At 40.4% G+C, this 21,910-nt stretch overlaps 1 protein-coding gene across 3 annotated transcripts in view; it reads left to right on the plus strand.

Moving 5' to 3' along the window:
- Nucleotides 1-5,335: 5,335 nt before the first annotated feature.
- Nucleotides 5,336-21,910, plus strand: part of SEMA3C (semaphorin 3C) — a 118,482-nt gene continuing 101,907 nt past the window's right edge. The window contains exons 1-3 of one of the 3 annotated variants that reach the window (XM_018910325.3): nt 5,336-5,469; nt 5,647-5,740; nt 8,820-8,960. In XM_018910325.3, the coding sequence (XP_018765870.1) occupies nt 8,858-8,960 (103 nt within the window). In that variant the 5' untranslated portion in view covers nt 5,336-5,469; nt 5,647-5,740; nt 8,820-8,857. Of the gene's footprint in view, nt 5,741-7,406; nt 7,528-8,819; nt 8,961-21,910 lie in introns of those variants that run through there. The other 2 variants (XM_009086866.4, XM_050970225.1) reach the window with 2 other exon arrangements.

Consider the following 21,910-nt stretch of genomic DNA (forward strand, 5'->3'; position numbering starts at 1 on the left):
GGTATATTATATGGGACCAGAATGGGGGTGGCTGGTTTTCTATAAACAGGCTTGTAGACGTGTGTTTCAAATCTACAATGAATAAGGAAAAAAAAAATCTTAAGCCTTCTTTTATTTTTTCCTTTATTCAAAAAAAAAAAAGCAGCAGTAATTCACACAAGGCTCTACAAACCTACTGAAGTAGCTGAATCAATGACATTACCAAAACTTCCTTCAACAGAATGAGAGAACTCCCTTGAGTGCTGTGAGCCCTGTAGATGCAGCAATAGATCAAGAAGCAGGCTGTAGAGTGGCATGTGCTGGAAATGGCCATGACACTCAGGGCTATGTTACTGCCCTTTCTATCCTGCAGTAATCCCTTGACTTCCCTCCCCTCCGATTTCTCTTTATCTGTTTGGATAAAAAGCTCCATAGCTGCTGCTGCTTTATTTCCCTGTGGGTTTATAGAACTCCTTGCACCACATGACTTTCATTCCAAGTACTTCCAATGCACATATTGCAAACTGTTGCCTCCTCTATGCATTTGTGCTTTTTTCTATTTGCAGCATGCTCGGCCTGAAACCATCCTTGGTTCATCAACAACTCTTTCCTTTCTTCCATTCAAGTCTTCATTATACATATTCTTACTCATCAACTTGCAAAATAATGATTGCTTGTTTGATTTCTTGAAAACTCAAATGCAGCTTTGTGCAAGAACAGTGACTCTGGTTCTATTACTGACCTCACTTAGTCACAGTGGCTAAAAAGTGGAAAATCTGACTACAACACTGTCTTTCTCCTACAAACAGCAATAATGTGGTTGCCATACTAAAAAGAGGAAGCATGAAAGCCTGGTAGCATACCAGGAACATGCTCACATCTTTTGTACAGGCACAGAAGAACTTATTTGATTATGACCTTGCCCAAATCAGAGTCTCTTCCAAGGCAGAGTTACTATGAAGTGCTGGCTCACTGACTTCCAGTGAAGCCACTCAGAGAAAGGTTTATTAAATGAGACAACTGGACTTTTATCAAACTAAGAGCATAATGCTTTCCTCTGTTCCCATCCAGGTAGTAGTACTTTATTACATGGTTACACCAATCCTGATCCTAAGCACCTAATTTTTCTTAAGCTCTGAAAAGACAAATTATTCAGTTTACCAGGCCATTGTTATTTACATGCCAGCAGTTTTATAAGGCTGTGACCTTGGTGAAGAAGCTTCACTCTTCATGACCAGTCTGACACTGACCCACCTGAACAGGGCCACTGACAACCCGGGGCACAGTATGTCCAAGGAACTTATGCCACCTCTGATCACACAGTGGTATCACCAGGAACTTTACCCTGATTATCTCTTGAATCCTTGAACTATTGGTTGTGAAAAAGAATGTAAATTGCTGCTCATATGAGCACACCATCAAAACAAACACCTAATAGTTTTCCGACAACAAAGTGCTGGTATATTTCACACTTTCCCTAGTTGTTGTAACTGCAAGAAAGAAAATAAACAAGGATGAATTAATTGGATTACCTCATGAACCTGCATTTCTTTAAGGTGATTTGACACTCATAAATGAGGGCCCAGAAAATAGATGTTAATAGCATTTTCTCTCATCACTTGGAATCTGGACATTTACTGGATACAGCATTCCTTTGATTGTTAAGGAAGGAATTAATTCCATTTGATGGTCACCTTATTATGCCTTTACTACATTTTTCTTTATAATAGCTGGCACTTGATCTTGTCTTGATCTGTGCTTGTGTTCAAAGCAGAATGTGATTATTAAGCCTATTGATCTTCCTTTTGGCTAGTTGTTGCCAATCCAGTAAAATTATTTGATTCTATTCCACTGTGCTACCTTTAATCCAACTGCCTCTCAGAAGGTTCCTTTCTCCTCTTTATACTTCTTCATTTCCTGCCTTCTTTTAAACCTGTGTTCCCTCCTGTCCTAATGCCTCCTACTATATGTTCACCTCTTCAGGAGCTTAAAATTTAAGGGAGGGGAAACAAAACAAACCAAATCAAAACAAAACAAAAAGGCCAGCCCCAAGCCCATATGTTAAGTAAAAATCCAAATCCACTCTTGTCTGTCTTATTACTGGCTACAGTTCATGTTTAGGTCTAAAGCTAGGCCTGGGTCCATTAAGATGACTTGTTTGGGTAAGAAGCAAACACCATGCACAGATACAACCAAATCAGCTCTATTTGTTTTGGCCAGGGGGATTTGCTTGCTCGGATCACATTGCAAGAGTCAGAACTGCTCCAACTCTGAAGCTGAGCAAGGGTCTGACTCTGTCCTCACATGTGTGATGTGACCCAAAATAACTGCCCTTAGTTATAAATCTCACATGCAAGAAATCAGAACCAGAAGCAAATTGTACAAGAGATCATACTCTGTGTAATAGAGGAATGATTAAAAATCAGTTGCAAAGCACAGTCCAGCTTACTTGTCCTCATCCTCATGTTAGGCTGTAAAACACACAGCCTGGAAAGCAAGTGTCTTGCATACTTTTCATTGAACTCACAGGGCTGATTCATGCCAGTTAATGCTGAAACCCCACCTCATAATTGGGAGAAGTAATTTCCATTCCATGAGTTTTGCTTGAAGCTAATGCATGCTATTACAAAACACCTAAAGTAAAACTTTAACCATTTCTCTTAGCCCAGCTGTGAAGTTCAAACTGCTTTTTAAAGTTAATTATCATGCTCTGACCTGCACATATGCACATGTTAAATACAAATAAATCAATATGGCAAGCTTGTTCTTGTTTCAATTTGCTTTTTAAAATTAGCATTCTCTGGCTTTGCCTATCAGATATGAGTGTGATGGTATCTCACAGATTAAAGTTTTGCATTTGTCTCTTTGTAGTTCATTTGCTATTTTATAAGCCCAAAGTCCATTAGGGAGTGCTGGAAAGCCCCATAATTTTCCTCAGTGTTCCATTTTACCTTTTTATCTCCAAGGTAGCTAGCACATGTGAAGAAGAAGTGCAGCTAGCCAGATGGCCCTGCAGTGTCCACACGTACACAAAACCCCTGACAAACACAAGTGACTTTAACTAACAGCGATGTTGATTCATGCTTGAGCATATTAATTTTCTTCTCTTTTTTCTTTATTTTGAGGAGTGTATGTTTGTGCTCTTACTTAGAAAATCAGCACTATAAAGGAAAAAAGGTAGACTCTTTCTATTAAAGGAAAAACATTTGGGGAGGATAGAATCATCATAAATTCTAGTGTTGGTAATTCATGATAACATTCTTTTTTTTCTCTGACTGGTATCACCACCTATTACACATCTCCCCAAAATCTCCTAAAAGAGAAAGATTTTCATATTTGTTCTGTGGTTTTCTGTGCATTTTCCTTTGAATCACCCTGTATAGATCACAGCAAGAGGGAGGACAGTGGATTGGCTGATTCACTTCTGTTGCTTGGCATGACAATCTCTAATTGCACTTAGTTGTGGGGATTTTCCAAAGCAAAAAAGTGACTTCTCCTTTTGCCAGGGTGCTGCTGTCAGACTGAGGCATTTGAGCATCACCACAATTCAAGGATGAGCAGCATCATGTTCACAACCACATTGCCTGCCCATGGGGAAAACGGAGGGCTTAGTTTAAACAGCTCTTTGGGACAGCTAGTGTTCACACATTTCTGTGTAGTTTATTTGTGTTAAGGAGGAGAACTGGAAAAACACCAATGTTTTTAAGGACTCGTGATCTCAAGAGTCTGGTTCATCTAAAGGCATCAGTGAGTTAATCTTCAAGACTTGATCTGAAAGGGACCAAGCTTTCAAAAATTCTGGATCCATTTATTTTCTGGCATCAGCTGCAAATCTGACTTTTCATTTCAGAGGACAGACCATCCCATACTCCTGTATCCTCTGGGATGGTAAGTGTTATACAATATTGAAATTTCCTGCTTGAAGAAAGCACAAACTTTGCTACTGAAGCCTGGGGGATACACCATCTTTAAAATGCTTGTGACCCTCACTCATGCAAAAGAGCCTTTACACAAAGTAACCAACAGACACAGGCCATAAAGATATCCACATGCATAGACAAAATCTGTTTAGTCAGGGTGCTGTATTCAGGCTACTCCCTGATCTCTGGCTATAATAACACCACTATTACTGACTGCTTTGGTTAGTATGGCCAGAGTGTGTAACAGCTGGAAACAAAACTCCAACTCAAGCATGTGCACATTCATTGTGGGTACTTGTTTACTGGTTAGCATGTTTCTGGCAGTGGGAGATGTCTCCAAGTGCACCACGAGATGTGCTCCCTCAAAGTCCTGCTGTTAGAGTACGCTGCTGAGCGACCCACACTGCCTTGACCAGATCAGATACCTCTCTCTGCAAAAGAGGAAATCTTGATCCAAAAGAAGTTTGCACCCAGCAGGTCAGTGCAGCACAGAATATGCTTGACAGTTTAGGGAAACCTTCAACAAACCAAAGAGAGTTTAGGAAAACCTAAGCCAAACCCCAAGTCATGTTGCTTGAAAAATCCTCGGCTGTAACAGAGTCGACACCTTGGAAAACATTTTCAGTGCTGGCCCGCTGTGGTAAGAGCACAAATCACACCAAACGGGAAAGACTGCTCAGCGTTATCTTGGGGAAAACTGAGCTTGAGCAAATACAGGTTCCAATCTTCGCAAAAAAAGCTTCTGAAAGCTGGCGTAAAACACCTGGATCAATCAGGGGGCTGAATCTAACTCACTGTTCTAACGCTTCTCTTACTCTTCTAACCTTTTAAAGTTTTAAATATAGAAAATAGTTCGAGGCGAGTGGGGGAAGAGCCGCATCCGAGGGGTCTGTCTGTTAGCCCGTTCCCCGTCACAGCAGCCCGCTCTCATTCCCTCTTCACAGTGACACCTACCGGCCTCCCGACCTCTCCCGCATCCCTCCGCCCGCGCCCGCCCCGGGGCCGGGGCCGGGGCCGGCTCCGCTCCCGGCCCGGGGCCGCTCTGCCCCGGCCCCGGCAGCGCTCCGGCAGCCCCGGCACGACCCGCACGGAGGGGTAGAAACTTTCCCGGCGAGTTTCGCTCCCGCTCAGTGAGCGATGGGTCCGGGGCTGCGGTGGCCGAGCCCCGCGGGGCCGAGCGCGGGCGCTGCGCCCCTCAGGCCGCCCTGCGCTCCCCTTGCGCCCCTATGCCCGCTCCGCGCTCCCCTCTGCCCGTCCTGCGCACCCCTTGTACCCCTCAGCCCGCCCCGCGCGCCCCTTGCGCCCCTCAGCCCGCCCAGCGCGCCCCTTGCGCCCCTGTGCGCTGCCCGCGGCGCTGCCTGGGGCGGGCGGACGGGCCGGGCGGCAGCCGGCGGCGCGCAGGGCGGGGTGTGGCCTCGCCATTATTTATGAGCTCCAGCCCCTATTTGCTCAGCTAATGATGCACCGGCGGCCGCCGAGCCTCCCCTCGCCGGAGCGGCGGCCAGGGCAGGGCAGCGCCTGTAACTGGAAGCCAGCGTCGGCACCGCGCGGCCGCTCCATTCACTCCTAGGTGCGTGATTGCGCGCAGGGGAGAAGCGCTCCCTGAGCCTCAGGAGTCCACTGCCAGGATTATTGCACAGAGCAGCCGGGAGTATCTTTGCAACCACCACGAGGAGAGACTTTTCTCTTTTTTTCCCTATTTTGTTTTTTAATTTTAATTTATTTTTTCCCCTCTGCCGTGAGCCAGGTTTGGAATTAAAATGTTCTGGTAGCAGGAGTGGAGTCTATAAACTGATAGAAACCAGATAGAAATCAGTATTACTGCTGCTTCCAATAGCCAGGTAAGCATAACTTAAAGTTCTCTTTCTTTTCTGTAATAGACGTGAAATGTCTCTGATGGTTGAAATTTGCTGCTGTTCACAGATAGCTAAACCAATGTTTTCCAGATTGGCACAGTCCATGTTTGGCAGGGTTTTTCTGTCTTTTTTTTTTCTCCTTCATTTCTTTTCTTTTCTCTGCCAAATGATTTTCCTTACAGGATTTAGGGGTAGGACCCAGGCTGTAGCAGATGACACCTGCACAGTACTTCCTAGCAAAGCCATACTGTACTTTCCAGAAGCCATGCAACATGCTGCCAGCGACCTCCGTGGCAGGGAAACTTCACTACTTCACTTTTGTAGCGGTTTGTCTGTTTGTTTACAGTTAAACTAGAATGTAAGAACAGAAATGCAATTAGACATTGCTTTTTGTCTGTCCTGTAGGGTTCTTTTAAAGTACTTGCAAGGCTTTAGGTCTGTGTGTTGTCAGCAGAGATCATGTGCACTGGACGTGCTGAATATAGTATCATGACTTACCGAGATAAATTCAGAGCTGGGATGTAAGCCCAAAGCAAGACTCAAACCTGCAATGAGCTGTCAGTTATCAGTTCTGTAAATCTCTGAAATTAAACCTATTTCCATTAGGTAACTCACATGTCAGACACCCTGAGGTACCTCTTTGTCACTATATGCATTTATTATTTATGTGCCTAACAGCTGGGTAGGAACCATGCTGCTCAGCACTTGAGTCTTATATTTGCCTGTCACTTCTGTGTTAACGGTGAAGATCTGCAATTTGAGCAATGAGATGTAGCAATGTTTCACTCCTCTAACTGATTACACTAGAATTGGCAGGAGGCATGAGAGTGGGAGGGAAAGAGAGCTGAAAGGGGTTTTTTTCTATTATTGTTTCCTACAGTATTATTTAGAGGAAGAAGGAAAGCGGCACACTTGTTCCTCTTTGGCTCTTTATCTATATTGCATAGAAAGCATAGCGTTACTACTGTAAAATACTTATCCCATTGCGTCTGTTAAATCACATGTTCTGTATGGTTGGCTATTTATTTTGGCCTGACAAAGAAATTTTATTGGGATTTAATGCCATTTCTCTCTTAGAAGAGGAGTAAGTTAAAGGATATCCCATGGGCAAGTCACAAGGTTTTAAATTTAAAGCCCACTAAGCAACATTAGTACTAGAGTTCGTGCAGCCTGTTTAAAAATTATTCTTGGCAAAAACTCTGCAACTATCATTTTATTAGTTAACAGACCCTTAGAGATAATTTGGAACTGGGCCAGAATGGATATGTTTTTCCTGCAGACCCTATCTGTAGCTGGAAAATTTCTGACAAGGTTGTTTTTGTCAATTAGCAGAGTTGTAGAGTTGCTTGATCTCCGTGCATTTCTCAGTATTCAGAGCAGGTACTGAAGGAGAGTTTAGAGTGTGGGCTGCAGAGCTCTGCGCTTTCACGAATGCTCTCCTTCCCACCCCCAACTTGATGTGAAGTCCTCATGCAAAGAGAAGCCTTTCCAAGCGATTTACAGTGAGGGGATGGGGAATGACAGGGTGGTAACGAGATACGGGGCTTTCACCACTAAGTCAGTGGTGCGGATCCAGCCCGAGCTGCTGCTGACCTAAAGTCATCCCTGCCTGACAGCTCATTCCTGCCGTGCTGGGGTGGTTACGGTCCTTTAAGGACAGGTGTGAACCTCAGAGGGACAGGATGGATGAGGCTGTAGAAATATTGGCTTCCACTGGAGGGACTGTAGTGCTGGACAGAGCTGAGGTGAAGAATGGCAAGCTGACTGCACAGGTAACAAGTCTCTTAATAAAACTAAATGTACAGCCTTTAAGGATATCTTCTAGCTGTTGGGGTTGTGACTTTCAAAGTGCTTCCTGTTGCCATAAAATCAAGTATGTCACCTGAGTGATGAACTAATAAGTGGTGCCTAGTAGAAGGGCTATTTACATCAAAAAGAAATATATATATATATATATATATATATATATATATCTAAGTAGTGAAGTAAAATGGGCCTAAAATGATGGTGTTATGTAGTCTCACTTGTGCAACTGAGCTGAAAAAGTTGTAACAATAGGCAAAATGAAATTTGCACTTCATAGTTTTTGGAGAGATGCAGTTTAGTAGCAGGTGTGATACTGATATGCACTGTTCAGCTTCTAATGGTGGCTGGGCTTTATGGATCTGGTCTGAAGTCCGTTAGAAAAGACACTTTCCTCCAGTGATTCCAGTGACCTCAAGACCTTCCTGAACTAAGAAAAGATACAGAGTTCTGGAGTGTTTTCTGATTCTGAGATGCTCAGGCTTCTCAGCAGCTAACTCCTATAAAATGAAGATTCAGCAGATGTGCAGGAGGAGTAGCAGATATATCAAGTGTGGTATCATTGTCCAACTCTGGGATTCTTAGTGCCTTGTAGAAGTCAATGAGAGCAGTTGTGTATCCTGAAAGGAGCTAGCCCAAAAAGCAAATGTTGACTAACAGTTTCAAGTGTGTTGAAATACTTTTGGTTTCACAGTTTTGAAATTAATGACATAGCCAGAATTTCTTTAAAGAAAAACTTATTAGGGAGCTCAGCTTACTAAAACTTAAAGCTCATTTCCAAGCACCTTTGATTTCAGATGTCAAAAGAAAAAAAAACCTGCAAACAACCAATAACCCAAACCTCCCCCCTCCTTAACATGAGGGAGACATGTCTAAAAATATCAGCCAGATTTTTATTCGTGAAACTTTATCTGCTGTCCTTGCTTTGCTCTGCCTTGACATTTAGTATAATTATATTTCCAGCAGGTGGAATTGTCTTCATTTTAAATGAACTGAGTTTAATGCTGTAGTCTGCCCTAGCCAAGAGTTGGGCTCTCTTGGTTCCTACTAACAGGCAGAGAGTTCCTGTTGTGACAGCACAGAAGACTTGGTGGGGAACACCTCTTTCAGATGCACAAAGGAAAAACAGGAGTGCTGTACCTCCTTCACATCCATAATTATGGCTTCAGCTGGAAGAGGCCTCCAACACAATCTTTCCATGCTTTTGTTTTTGCTCCACAAGATTGTATGAGAAGTGTAATATGATATATCTCTCTTTCAGGTTTCATTTCTTGGATATTAAGTTGCAAATCTGAAGAGATGGCATTTCTTGCTGTGAACGTGTTGATTGGGATATTTATTTACTTTAGCAGTGTAAAAGGATCTTCCCAGCCTCAAGCAAGGGTGTTCCTAACATTCAATGGTAAGAAAGAAGATAAGCATTCTTAAACAAATATTATGATTGAACATTTTCTTCTTCTCCTTAAATTCAGTAACTGAGTAGAAACTGGCATTTTGATCTCTGTCCACTATTACAATTTTTGGTTTGCTGCTGAGGCACCTGTCAGTCTAAATTTGATTCTCTTGCCAGAGTCTGCCTATTGCTGTAGATGCATATTTAATATATGATTAATAATTAGTAGACTTTTATCTTTATTTTGGATTATTATGACTTACTAACAACTAAAGGCTTGTTTCTTATCTGTAATTTTGTTGGAAAAATATTACACATTACATGTGGTGGAGATTATTAATGATTTGAGTTGCTTTCCTTTTCAGTCAACTGGAACACTTCATATTCTGAAAATGAGGCTGCCTGAAGTTTTACCAAATTAGTTAGCCAGGCACAGAGTCCTTTGAAAAAATACCATTCTTTGTGTAGGATGTACATAGCTTGTAGCAATCAGTGATGCCTTCATACTGTAAACCAGTAATGAAAATTATCATTTTCAAAAGAAAGTTTCTTTTACTTCTGAAGTGCTGAGCAGTATCTCATTGCTGCAATTATTCCAGTATTGCTTTTAATAGTAAAGTAACTTATTGCTCTAGTTTAAATGCTGATTTTAGCCACCACTTCAGAATGTGTGTGTTCTTCAGCTTACTGTGCCTGTTAAATCTGAGCTGAAACTTTCTGTCACTAATTATAGAGGCATTGAGTTTCTCCAGCCCTCTGCCTTTTCTGTGATTGTCTTTGAGGCATGAGGGCTTGCTACTTCCTGCACCAGTACTGCTTGCATTAGGATGGCTTCTGTGGTTCATTAGTGCAGGGATGCCCTGCCACTGCCTTGGGAATATTCTGTGTGCTCTGAACAATCTTTAAGAATTGCTTTAAAAATAATCAGAGCTAGTAAGTATCTCAAACTTCTACTTGCTACAGTGATCAATAACTGTGTAAACGTGAGGCTGAGAGACATCCAGAAGGAGACTGTCAAGTTAGACCTTCTGCAAATACCAACCAGAGTTTGAATAATTATATTATAGAACAAGGGGCTCTAAACTGATGAATGCAGTACTTAATAGATGTAAAATAGCATGGCTCTAGTAAAAGCAATAGTAGGAATTGAGTTCCAAGAGGGAATTCAAATGAAGGAGTAGGGATAGGAATTTCTTTTCTTTGTTCAAAGTCTGCACTGGTTTTGGTGGAGATGGTTCTGTTTTGGCACAACTCAACACAGAAGCAAGTTTGGCTGTGGTTGTGTGTTACATTGCAGGTTTGCCACAGTTATGCAGCACAGGCTCATTTAGATTGCCACATCATCTCCTTGGTGGCCTTGAAAGTAATCTAAGCTTCCCTTGATCTCTGGTATGACCATGAAGTAGGAAGTGTTCATGTTTTGTGGTATTCAACCTTCTGAATGGGAAAGAATTCTAATGAGAGGCAAATGGTTTTAACATAAACTCAAGAGCTTTTGTCTCATCACAGGTATCCTGCAAGGCTGAAACAGTGAAGCAGCCATAAGGCAAAAGACCCCAAACCTAGGAATTAAAAAAAAAAAAAAATTAAAACCTTAGTTTCTGTGTTCCTGAAAGGAGGTTGTCCCTCCTTCCTTTAGAAGGGGCTATGACAGCTTTATGCTGCAGTGACCCCTTTGTCTGCTCAGGTTCTTGGGCCCCAAGAGCTCTGTCCCCTTTGCCAGCCCTGGGGACCAGCCGTGCCTCACTAGTTCCTGCTGTAACCCTCCTTGGCTGCCTTGGTTAGAGAGCCTTGCAATGCTATCTCATTTTCTTAAAACTGACTTTTTACTCTCCCTAATACTTTACAGCCAACCTTTAAAAAAGAAATTACATTTTTAGGTCATAAATATTTATTTGGTCTTTGAAGTCATAAAAGTAAAAAAATGAATTATGTGTTTTTACAATATGAGAAGTATGTCTGAAATAAAAAGCTAAGCTTTTTGTGTAATATACAAACAGAAGTTTTATTTTTAAACCTGATTTCCAGATGGTAAGAAACAACTTCCATTATGTGAAAAGAGTTTGCAGGTTGTTGTGTATACCAAGGTAATGGTCCCACCTGTAGTATGAACTTCTGTTCTATAAATCTTTGTTTACTTACAGGAGTAGAGATGTAATAGAAAAAGGTGAAACTTTGTATTATTCTTTAGCTATTGTTCTCTAGTGTCATAACACACTCCTTCTTCATAAGCTGCTTCATAACTTTTTGTTTTTAAATCATGTAGAAATACCAAGTTATTTGGCAGTCTCCTTGCCCTGAGAAGCTGTCAGTTTTTATGGAGAATTGTCACTCTTTTAAAGTGCATCGTTTGAAAATAAAACTATAATTAGGACTCCTTGTGTTTTAAATGACATTAGACAATAAAGACAAGTCATTCAAGCTTAGGATACTTATGTGATATTTTTCAAGTTCTGAATTGGATTTGGCTCAGTGTCTACAATTACATTGCATAAGTTTTGGGGGTAGAGTGTATACAGGAAGAGAAAATGAGTGATGCTTTTCAAATCTAACCTGCTCCTTCAGGATCAAGTCAATCGAGCTTATTCACATTGCAGCATTTCTCATGGGAAAATCCAGCAAGTATCTTGACCCATTCTGTTTTTCATCAGGAAAGATAAAAATGCGAATCATTTGAATCATGGGCTGCTTTTCTCTTTGCCATCTACTTCATTAAGAATCAAATGTAATTAAAAAGTGCGCCTGGGTAATACCTCAAGAGCCTGATAATAGGGATTTTGCAATTAACTTCAATGGATGAAGGACTGCAACCCTAACTTCTGTTTCTGAAATCAAAAGCCTGGCCCTGGTCTAATTAAAATCTAGTTCATGCCTTAGCTGAGGTTGTTAACTGTGGGTATGACGTGAGTGAGGAACTTATTGCTGTCTGCACCCCGAGTGCCTTGAAAATTGCTGTGCTGTGCAGAACCCCGAGGCCTGATTCCTACTGCTTGTCCCTTGTATAGCCATTTACTCAGCTGAAAGGAAAGGTCAGGCTGGAGCTGAACTGCTGCTTTGCTCAGGTGAACCTGGTAATACAGAGGACTGGGCCTGTGGAGAATCAGGCAAAGGGGCTCTCAGTGTGCCTGGAGCAATTTCATGTGACCTAATTGTCCTGGTCAAGGGTGATGGCTCAAACCACTGGTACTTGTACAACATCTGCACTTGAAGAGCCACTGCAGCTGAAGAAAAAAAGATGACCCCAGGCTTTTCCTATTCTGAATTGCAAAGATGTGCAGCCTGTGGTGCAGCAGTGTTGGGAATCAACTTCTGTGTTCCTGTTGAGCATGCAGGAGTGAGGGAACCTGGGATGGGGGAAGCAAAGGATTCAACATGTCTCCCTGCAGTATTAGTACACTATTCCCTCTCCTGCCTCTTCTGGCTCCTTGTCCCTGGAATAGATGTTTTTTAATCTACTTAAATCACCTATCATGATTTAAAGTGCCATAGTTTATTTTCTCTTCATAGCAAAAGACTTACCTTATCTGTTTATGAACAATCAAGTGTGGTGCCTGCTGTTTCTCAAGCTCCATGCATTCCTTCTTGTCACTGCACGTTCCTGAACAGATAATTGGGAGCTGTATCCTTCAGTCTTCACAGGGAAAAAGCCTTTTCTGAAATCAGTGGGAGTATTACCAGAATAAGGAAGGAGGTACTAGACTCCAGGTTAGTGTCAGACTTTGTTTCATTCCAACTCTCTTGGAGATGGAATGAAACAAACTTTTTGGGTTTTGTTGCAGCCCTAAAATGCTGAGCCATACCATTTTAAAATCAAATTCTGAATTGATTGAAGCAGATTGGAGTATTTTTTAAAATATTAAAGCAGATAGTGTATTTTTTAAAATATACTCAAACTTTCTTTGGGATTTAAATTTATATGGTGATACACAACAAAGTGATAATTTCACAATTTACTGGGAACATTTAATGCATTCCTGCCTTAAATGTCTGGTCTAGCAGATATTTCCCATGCAGATTCTTCTATTGTCTGCAGTGAAAATTCCATATGAGAAGTGGATCAAGGCTAATTTGCAGACAGTTTTGTTCTTCTCTTTGTTATAAAATTACGAGAACACGTAAAGGAATTTTAAGAAAGTATCAGTCAGATTCATTAATGACAATTAAAGTGCATAAAATGTCACCAGAGCAACAGCAGCGCTTATTCAACTGTCAACATATTTTAAAAGATTTAATGCAACCCCTGTGGTTACCCTCAAGGAAAAATAAAGGAACTGAGAACCATTTTCCTCGAGCTCTTGAGCAACAGCAGTACAACTTGTTTTTAAACAATCCCTCATTGTAATGTTAATGTTACCACAGTTAATAAAAAGTTCATTTATTATTTGGGGGACTTTGTGCTGATGACAGTCTAGTAGGCAAAGGTTTACACTCATATAGTTGATTGGATCTTTTTTGGTGTCCGTGGAATGAAACCTATTTACGAAATGAAGTAGAAGTAAAGCCTTAAAAGAGTTAAAAAAAAGAAAGAGATCCATGGTTTAACTTTGTTTACATTCTGAACTTACCTTGAATGTTCATATAGTCGCTTAATTTTCAGCAAATTGTGGGTAATATTTTCTCAAAATTAACTGATTTGGGGCTCTCACAGCTTTGTGGATCTTAAGTAATGTTAATTTATAAAGTGTTGAGCATCAACAATGTGAAAATTGTTCCTATTTAATTGTCTCTCACTGGAGATCTAAAAAACTTTATTTGAGTACATTCAACTAAAAATAAAATACTTTTTTATCTTTAGTAGTGAAGATTGTTTTTTTACAGTTTGTTATAGAATCACAGAATGTTAAGGGGTTGGAATGGATCTTATGGATCTGGTCCCAGCATCCCCTGACATGAGCAGGGGTTCTTCCTATTAGACCAGGTTGCTTAAGGCTTTATCCAAACTGCCCTTGAACACTGCCAGGGTTGGTATACCCACAATCTCCCTGGCAACCTGTTTCAGTGTCTAACCACTCAAGAGTACAAAAATACTTCCTGATATCTAATCTAAATTTGCCCCTCTTTTAGTTTGTGCCCATTTCTCCTTGTCCCATCACTCCTGACAAGGACCCCTTCTCTGTAGCCCCTTCAGACACTGGAGGGTTGCTGTGAGGTCTCCAAACCTCCTCTTCTCCAGGCAGAGCAGCCCCAACCTTCTCAGCCCTTGTGTGGAAGGTGCTCCAGTCCCCTTATCAATTTTGTGGCCTCCTCTGGATTTGCTCCAACAGTTTCAAGTTCTTATTTTGTGGACACCAGAACTGTGGTCAGTATTGCAGATGGAGTCTCGAATTGACAGCTTTGGTTGTTACAAATTATTGTCTTTGGGGGTCATTTTTACACTTCTGCCTTCTTTCTATTTTTTTTTTCTGTGCCTTTTTTGTGTTTTTTTTTTTTTTATTCTCTGTTATATAAACAGAGGCTTATTGCAATAAATCTTGTATTGAAATTGAATTGCTTGGGTAGGCTAAGAGTTAAAAGTGCAAAAAAAAAAATCAAACATATTAAAGGAAGCATTATTTAAAAACCTCTGTATTTTTTCTAGAATTCCATGATTAAAAGTCCTTACATGCCAAGTGATATTGAATCTGCTTATTTTCACCTTCTTGTTCAGTGCCAGTGTCTTTGAGTTGGCTTCATTGTCATTACTGTTGAGATGAGTGTACAGGAGAAGATAATTTATTGTTTCTGTATTTAGTTAAATTTTGACATGCGATTTGACTTTAGTTATGAAAATGGTCTTGCAATAAATCTAAAGTCACAGGTGGTGTTTGGTCCAGTTCTGTGTTTGTGCTCTAAAATCCCTGTAAGTGGTACCCTCATGGGAAAGCACAAATAAGTACTTCTTCAAGGTGGCTAATTATCAGGCAACAAAGGTGCCTGGTGATTAACCAAAGGTAGTTAATTGCCAGGCAACAAATTACCAGCCTACAAATTTGATCCTACTCTTGTTTGAAGAGCTCATCTGAATTTGACAAAATTTCTGAAGACTTGTTTTTTTCTTGCACACGAATAAGTAGATCTGTTATCTAAGAGATGACTTACTTCCTTTAATCTCCTTATGTTCCTGAACTCAGTCAATTTGACCTGTATCTGAACCAGCTGTGGTTTTGTTTGTTTTTTTTCATTTTGGTATGGAAAAATCAAACTTTATCTTAGAACATTTTGACAGATTCTTCACATCTTGGCGCTCTCTGCTTGTCATAGAAGAAAGCAGCTTATCTTGGCCAATTCCATTGCTCTGTCATTACAATTCTTTCTTGCATTGCCTGTCCAAGGCAAATGCTGAAGTCCCTACGTAGGCAGTTGTATTGCCATTATTCTACAACACGTCTTCTTTTTATGCTTAAAAAAATGTGATGAGAGAGAAAGGGCGTAGACATTTCAAATAGCCCATTTTTTTCCAGAGTGTTTGGGTACCAGTAACAAGAGCTCCTCTGTGAGCTCACATAGCTCCTACTGGATGAGCTCACAGTGCACTTTGATATGTGGAGCTGCACAAGCCTTTGTGTGTATCAGATGTAATTAGTGACGTGACCACAATAATTACTCATTTTATTGAAGTGCGTTGACTGAGGTCCTGCCATGAATAAATATATAGACCAAGAACTTATGCTGTTATTTGAACTGGCTGTTCCTTCAACATGTGTGTTTTGTTCTTTTTTGGTGCTGACTATTCTGAGTTCTCAGTAACACTCCTTAATAAAAAGACTAGGCAGTTTCTGAGGGGAAGGTCTTTGTCCTAGGGACACGGTTTACTGATTCACAGTGCAGCTCCTCATGTCTCATCTTACATTCAGGCGTCTCTGGCTCAGCAGACACCAGGGTAAAAGAAGGCTGTATGTTTTTCCCTGTTCAGTTGATTACAGAGGTGGGGTCTCAGGGATACAGCTGAGTAAAAGTTCACTCACAACTGAGTGAATCAGGGTGATGTTGTATCTCTCTTACTGGGAATCAAGATAAATGTGTATCTCCAGGAATGAAAAGAATGATTGTGATTAACCGAGGATTTATCTTTTTTCAGTGCAAACCTGGTACAATTGCATTTGCATTGTTACTTCATCTGACACAGCTTCTTCCAGGAAGCAGAAATCCTAGTAGTGATTTACTGGAGCTAAGACTCAGGTGTAACAATGGAAAGAAGATAGGGAGTGATTGCTCTGCCTCTCCCATGAAACCACTCTGGAGCTGGGACCATCATCCCTTTAGAGAGTTAAAGTCGTTGTCTTATCTTTGTGAATATGAGGCTAACTATTCCTCCTTGAGGAGAAGTTTCTTGATTCTTTTGTGTAAGGTTGGTGGAGGTTTTATTTCTTGTTCCTCTGTACAGAGGTATTTGGGATATTTCCACCTACTACTCTAACCCAACAAATAAGTTACACAAAAGTGAGTGCTACAAAGGTTCCTCAATTACCTCAACTAATACCCCAGATTATACAAAGATTTTTTTTTTTTTTTTTTGTTTTTTGTTTTGGAAACACAGTACACATAGTTTTAACTTAGAATCTTATGAGGCTTTTATTCCAAGGCAGCATTTTGAATGTCTTGCTGCCATCTTACATCTTACTTACAAGAAATTAGGCCATGGTATTTCATCATTATCATGAAAGTAAAAGAAAAAACAAAATCTGTAACTCTCCATCATATCACCTTGATAGAAAAAAGTCTCTGGAAAGCATTTTACCAGTAAAAAACTGCAGTAAGGGCTGTCAGGGAGTTGAAAGAAATGCAGGATTTATTGGGAGCTCTGTGTGTTGTTGGGACAAGTGAATCTCAGATCTGGTGCGTGAAGGCCCCCAAAACACCATGAGCTTAGAGACTGGTCTGTGAGCAACTTTCAGGGCTGAGCTCTTAATTTGTGGTTGAACCACCATCTCCCAAGTGCTATATGTAATTTTTAATGACATTGACAATGCTGAGGGAGGAAGAATGGTCTTGGTTTTACTTGGGTTTTTAAAATTTTTATTAGGGGGCTGTAAGTAAAGACTTCATATGAAATACATCCTATTTTTATAAAACTGTTTTATTTCCAGTAAAAATTTCAAATGCAAATATGATTTTGTGAAATGCAACTTTTAGTAATACAATGGAATAAATTCCCAGGCTTTTCAACTGTCCTGCCTAATCTTACACACTGCTCTGGAATAAATTATTACCTCACCAAAATTATCTTCTAGAATGTGGATGAGGAGACATCACAATCAGCTGGGACTGCCAAGTTTCTTCATGGAAAAAATATGTGTATTGGCAGTTGCTTCTATTTTTTTTTTAAAAGAACACGAAATTAGGCTGAATCCAAATTCTTTTAATTACAGGCACTGCTTTCAACCATTATAAAGGCCAGAATGGCATTCCAAAATTTTTAAAAAAAGGGTTTTAAGAATTACATGGTAAATGTGTGATGTATTAAAATTCACTTTCAACTATTGTCTCAACTGTTGTCTCCTTTTAGAATTGCCTTTGCAATTTCACAGTTCTGATATTGCTTTGAAATGGAACTGAAAAACACAAGGTCTAGTAAATCCCTCCCTGACACTAATAGGCTTTCTCAGTTACACGTTCTCCTTATCATTTGTTGTTGTTTCTGTTGCTTAACAATTCTTTTCTGTTGTTTAATAACATTTCTCTTTGCCATTCTTAATGAAAATATGTTTATTTTCAAAAGCTTTGAGTTGTGCAGAGTAAATCAATTTACTTCAGCTCAGAATCAATTAAATTGGACAAACATTTGTCTTCTTTTAACATCTGTGTAAATCAGGCCAGATCTGTCAGTCTCCCAGCTCAAAGGAGCTGCAGAGTTAGATTCACAGGCAGAAGAGAAAAATGCAAGGCAAGTGCCTGATCTCTTCTTTAGCTCAATTGGCTGAAAAATATGAGCTTCATTGTCTTTCCTTCTCATGGTGCAAAGTTTTGAACAGCAGAAGAAGTACCATGGTAGATATGCACACTACAATTGATAGTGAAACAGGAAGCAGAGAGGGAAAGACAGTAACAGTAGCTGTATTCATTAATATTGAAATAATGCAATATTTTCATTATTTTAGTGAAAAAAGGCATAGGACAGTGTTATAGATACGTCAGTTTGAAGCCTTCATTTTCTGTTTGTTGATCCCAAGCATTTTACTTGGTTTGAACCTAACTGATACAGAAACTCCTTGAAAACAACTACTGCTCTAAGGAGAGTGGATTTTCCTTATCTTCTGAGATATCCTCTGAGCCATAGCCAGCCAGGGAATGAAACACTCTTTTCCTTGGGTCCAGCACTGCACACACCTCTTTGGCCTTTCTGCTGCATGACACTGGCACAGGATATCCATCATGACCTGTACTTTCTATAGCCCTTAGGAGCTCCTCCTTGTCTGGAGCAACCAGCCTGCATGCCTCTCATTGCTGTTTTCTGAGACAGTCTCTGTGTGAGTATGTTGAGTGCTCTTACAAGGCAAATATCAAATTAGAACACAAAAATGTCAGCACTTGAATTTTCAGAATGGCACTTTCTGGGGTTTTTTAATATCAGCCAATTAAGATGTTATTTTCAAGGAGAGGCTTGGCATTTTTTCAAAAATTTACTTCTTGAGGCCTGAAAAGGCTTTAGTTGGCATGGAGAAGTGATCCCAGGCTTAGACTTTGTGATGGCTTCAGCGTGAACACAGCTGGAATTTTTTAAGCTGATTTGACTAAAAACCCACTTCCTGCCACTGTTGAAAATAATGCACCATTTTTTTTTTTTTTTACCTAAAGCAGACAAACCTACAGCAAAGACAAAAGAGTTTATAGCCCCCATAAGGTGTTTTATTGTGGTTTGCATTAAGAAGCTAAAACAGTGCATACACAACTTTTAAATATGAAAATGAATATGCCTGTAAAGCCATTACCTCTTCCTTAATAACTTACCATCTTTGTGGCTTTGGTAAATCCCTTTAAAATGAGAAGAGTGTCAGCCATTCATTTCTCCAGCAGGAACACTGCTTTATTTATTGATACTTGTAAATTTTAGACTTTTTAGAAAAAAATTTGAAAAGTAAAGTAGGTAAAGAATCATTTGTCAGTATTTTTATTCCATGTTTTTTCAAGCTCTCTCTCTACTGTTTCCTGATCTCAGGTAAATATGTTCCTAATTTCACAGTAATAGCTGAAAGGCTAAGCTGCATTAAATTGCAAACATAATGTGAAGCTTTCAGGTGCAGTCAGGTATAACACTGGGCACGAGCAGCACCCAGAAAGTGGAGCTAGGAGAAGGCTAGGAACTTGGCTGGCATAGTTTGGCCCACCAGCCAGGTCCAGCAAACCACAGACTTTTTTAATCTGGTCACACTCTTGCCTTTGAGACATGGGAGAATCTGCTTGCATGGTGTGTGCTTCTATAGCTGATGAATTCATCCTCCCCAGCACCCAGAGGGTGAGCAGTGGGTTCATGAAGCACCCGCATGGTGCTTACTTACTGAAGAGAAAGAACCTGAGTCCTGCTGCATTTTTGGGTATATATGCCTCTGGACTAATTAGAGCAGGCCCTGGGGAAGAAGGGCAAGCACAGGAATTCAGCATCTCCCCAGCAGCTGGGGAGAGCAGAACGACCACCCTGATGCAGGGGCTTGGAGGAGGGTTTTATAGAGCAAGGCTGTGCCAGCTGAATCAATACAGGGGCAGGTTTCATGCCTACTGTGGTAATTCACAGAGATGTGTTGGATGGGGGAGGCAGTCTCATAGAATTAATTATGAAAACCCAAACAACCTTTCTTGAGTTGGATTTTTTTTTTCAAATACAGAAATCTGCATGAAATGATGCTTAATTTCCATTTTCTATTAAAAAAATAAAAAGGTATATTTTATTCCAGGTTCTCAGAGTGTCATTGCCAAATAAATTTTCTTCATAAAGATGTTCCAGTTATATCCAGCACTGCAGTCCAATGATGAGACACATCACCATTGTTATTATTGTTACTGTTACTATATTTGTGCTTATATCCAGTGCATTTGTATGGGTACTGGGATTTTGGTATTGGTATTAGTATCGGTGCTGGGGTCAAGCATTGAATGCTGGTTATGAAGCAGCCTGTCCTTCTCCTTGTATGCTCACTTCCTCTCTTACCTTGTTCTTAAAGAGCTGGAAGAATTCTGTCTGGATTTTTCCAAGAGGCAAGCAGCTCAGTTTATTCCATTCACTCTGTGTGGTGACTGTGACAGACCTTTGCTTTAAGGTTATTTTCTTTTGCACAAGGGGACAGTGGCATGGGAAGGGGTTTATGGCTTGCTCATGGCTATTGAAAGCTTCCCTAGCCAGCTGGAGATCACTTTCAGGTTGGGTTGGATGTGAGAGAAAACATGCAACGTCTAAGATCAACTAAACTTGAGATTGTGTGTAACACCAATAAACCACAGCACTCTGAATAAACAAGGTGGCCACTCACTGTTTGCTGTTCCCTTTGCTTATTTTTCCAGCACTGTGTCTGTGACAGCCCCAACCTGTTTGCTGAGCAGCTTAAAGTGGGTTTTGCTCAAAATAGGCCTAATTCTTAGCTGATAGGTTTAAGTTCTATGTGGAAATGTAGGAGATTGTGGGACAATTTTTCTCTAGAAGGCCCTTTAAAGAAAGCAAATATTTATCAGTGGAGAGCAAGAGGGTGACATGGAAGCACCAGGAGGTGAATGGGGCTTGTAGAGATTACTCACAGGCACAAAATACTGCACCCCAGCTCATGTAGTATGAGAACATTCAGCCTTAATGTCTGCTCTAGTGGTAGTTTCCAGTTCCTTTGAGGCTGACTTCAAATCTGATATCAGATCTTGTGTTGAAGAAAGTACCCATATGTTCTCTTAAGGTTCATTTAGGAGGCAAAATATTATTTTTCACGTAAGAATGGAGCATAGTTCTGCGCTGCTGTGTCATTTATGTGTTAAAGTTTGCTCAAGTCATGCCAATTTATTTATTTTGATTTGTGTGGATGAAAGATTGGGGAAAGAGGTTGTTCAATTTTGGACCCTGCCAGCATAAAAGATTCTGGTGAAATAGTGGCAGCAAGGCTGCTGTGGGTGCTGGAACAGATGGTGAGCAGAGATTCTTATGGTGGCTGTCTGATGGGGAGAGTCAGACTCTTCTCAGCAGTACACAGGGACATCTGTTTAGATGATAGAACTTTTTTCTTTTTTTTTAATTTTGTTTTTCCTTTTTTGTTTGTTTTGTTTTATATTGTTTTTACTGTAAGCATACTGAGACATTGACACAGGTTATACAAGGAGGCAACAGACTCGGCACTGCTCCAGGTATTTCAGCTCAGCTAGGTGAGGTCCTGTGCACACCCACCTCACCTCAGTAGGTATTCCTGTTTTAAGTAGGATTTTGGCTGACACAACCATCAGATGTCTTTTGCAACCTGCATGTTTTGTGCTTCTGTGATTTTATCAGAGATCAGCAGGTGTGAGTGTTAAGACATTGCTATCTATTTTGGCAGAGTTTCCAGTACAGCTTATCTATTAAAGTAGTTCTGAAGAAGAAAGTTAGCTTCTCTCAAAACGGTCAGAAATTTGACCCAATGACCTGGCATCCTCTGTGCCTGTGCCCACAATGAAAGCTGTAAGCACTCAGCATCAGGAATTTTTATTTAGGATTTTTTTTCTGCAAATTATTGTGCCTGAAGCATGTGTTTCCAAGACTGAAATGGTTTGCATGTTGTGGAAATTGTTTTCTTACACTAAGAAATAGAATAGATTTCCCTGGTGTGGATTGGAAAGTCATGGGTCAGTCTGATTTGGTTGAAGGGTAAAATATAACGATTCCTCTTCTGAGGAATGGCAAAAATCCTAGATATGCAGCATTGCATGGAATTATATGAGGGCAATGTCATATGATTCTGTGTATTTTCTGTACATAATTACCCTTTTTTCCTCTTGTTTAAGAAAAAGAGATTATCTTCTTTTTAAACTGAATT

The sequence above is a fragment of the Serinus canaria genome, chromosome 1A, assembly GCF_022539315.1.
Source record: "Serinus canaria isolate serCan28SL12 chromosome 1A, serCan2020, whole genome shotgun sequence".
Classification (NCBI taxonomy): domain Eukaryota; kingdom Metazoa; phylum Chordata; class Aves; order Passeriformes; family Fringillidae; genus Serinus; species Serinus canaria.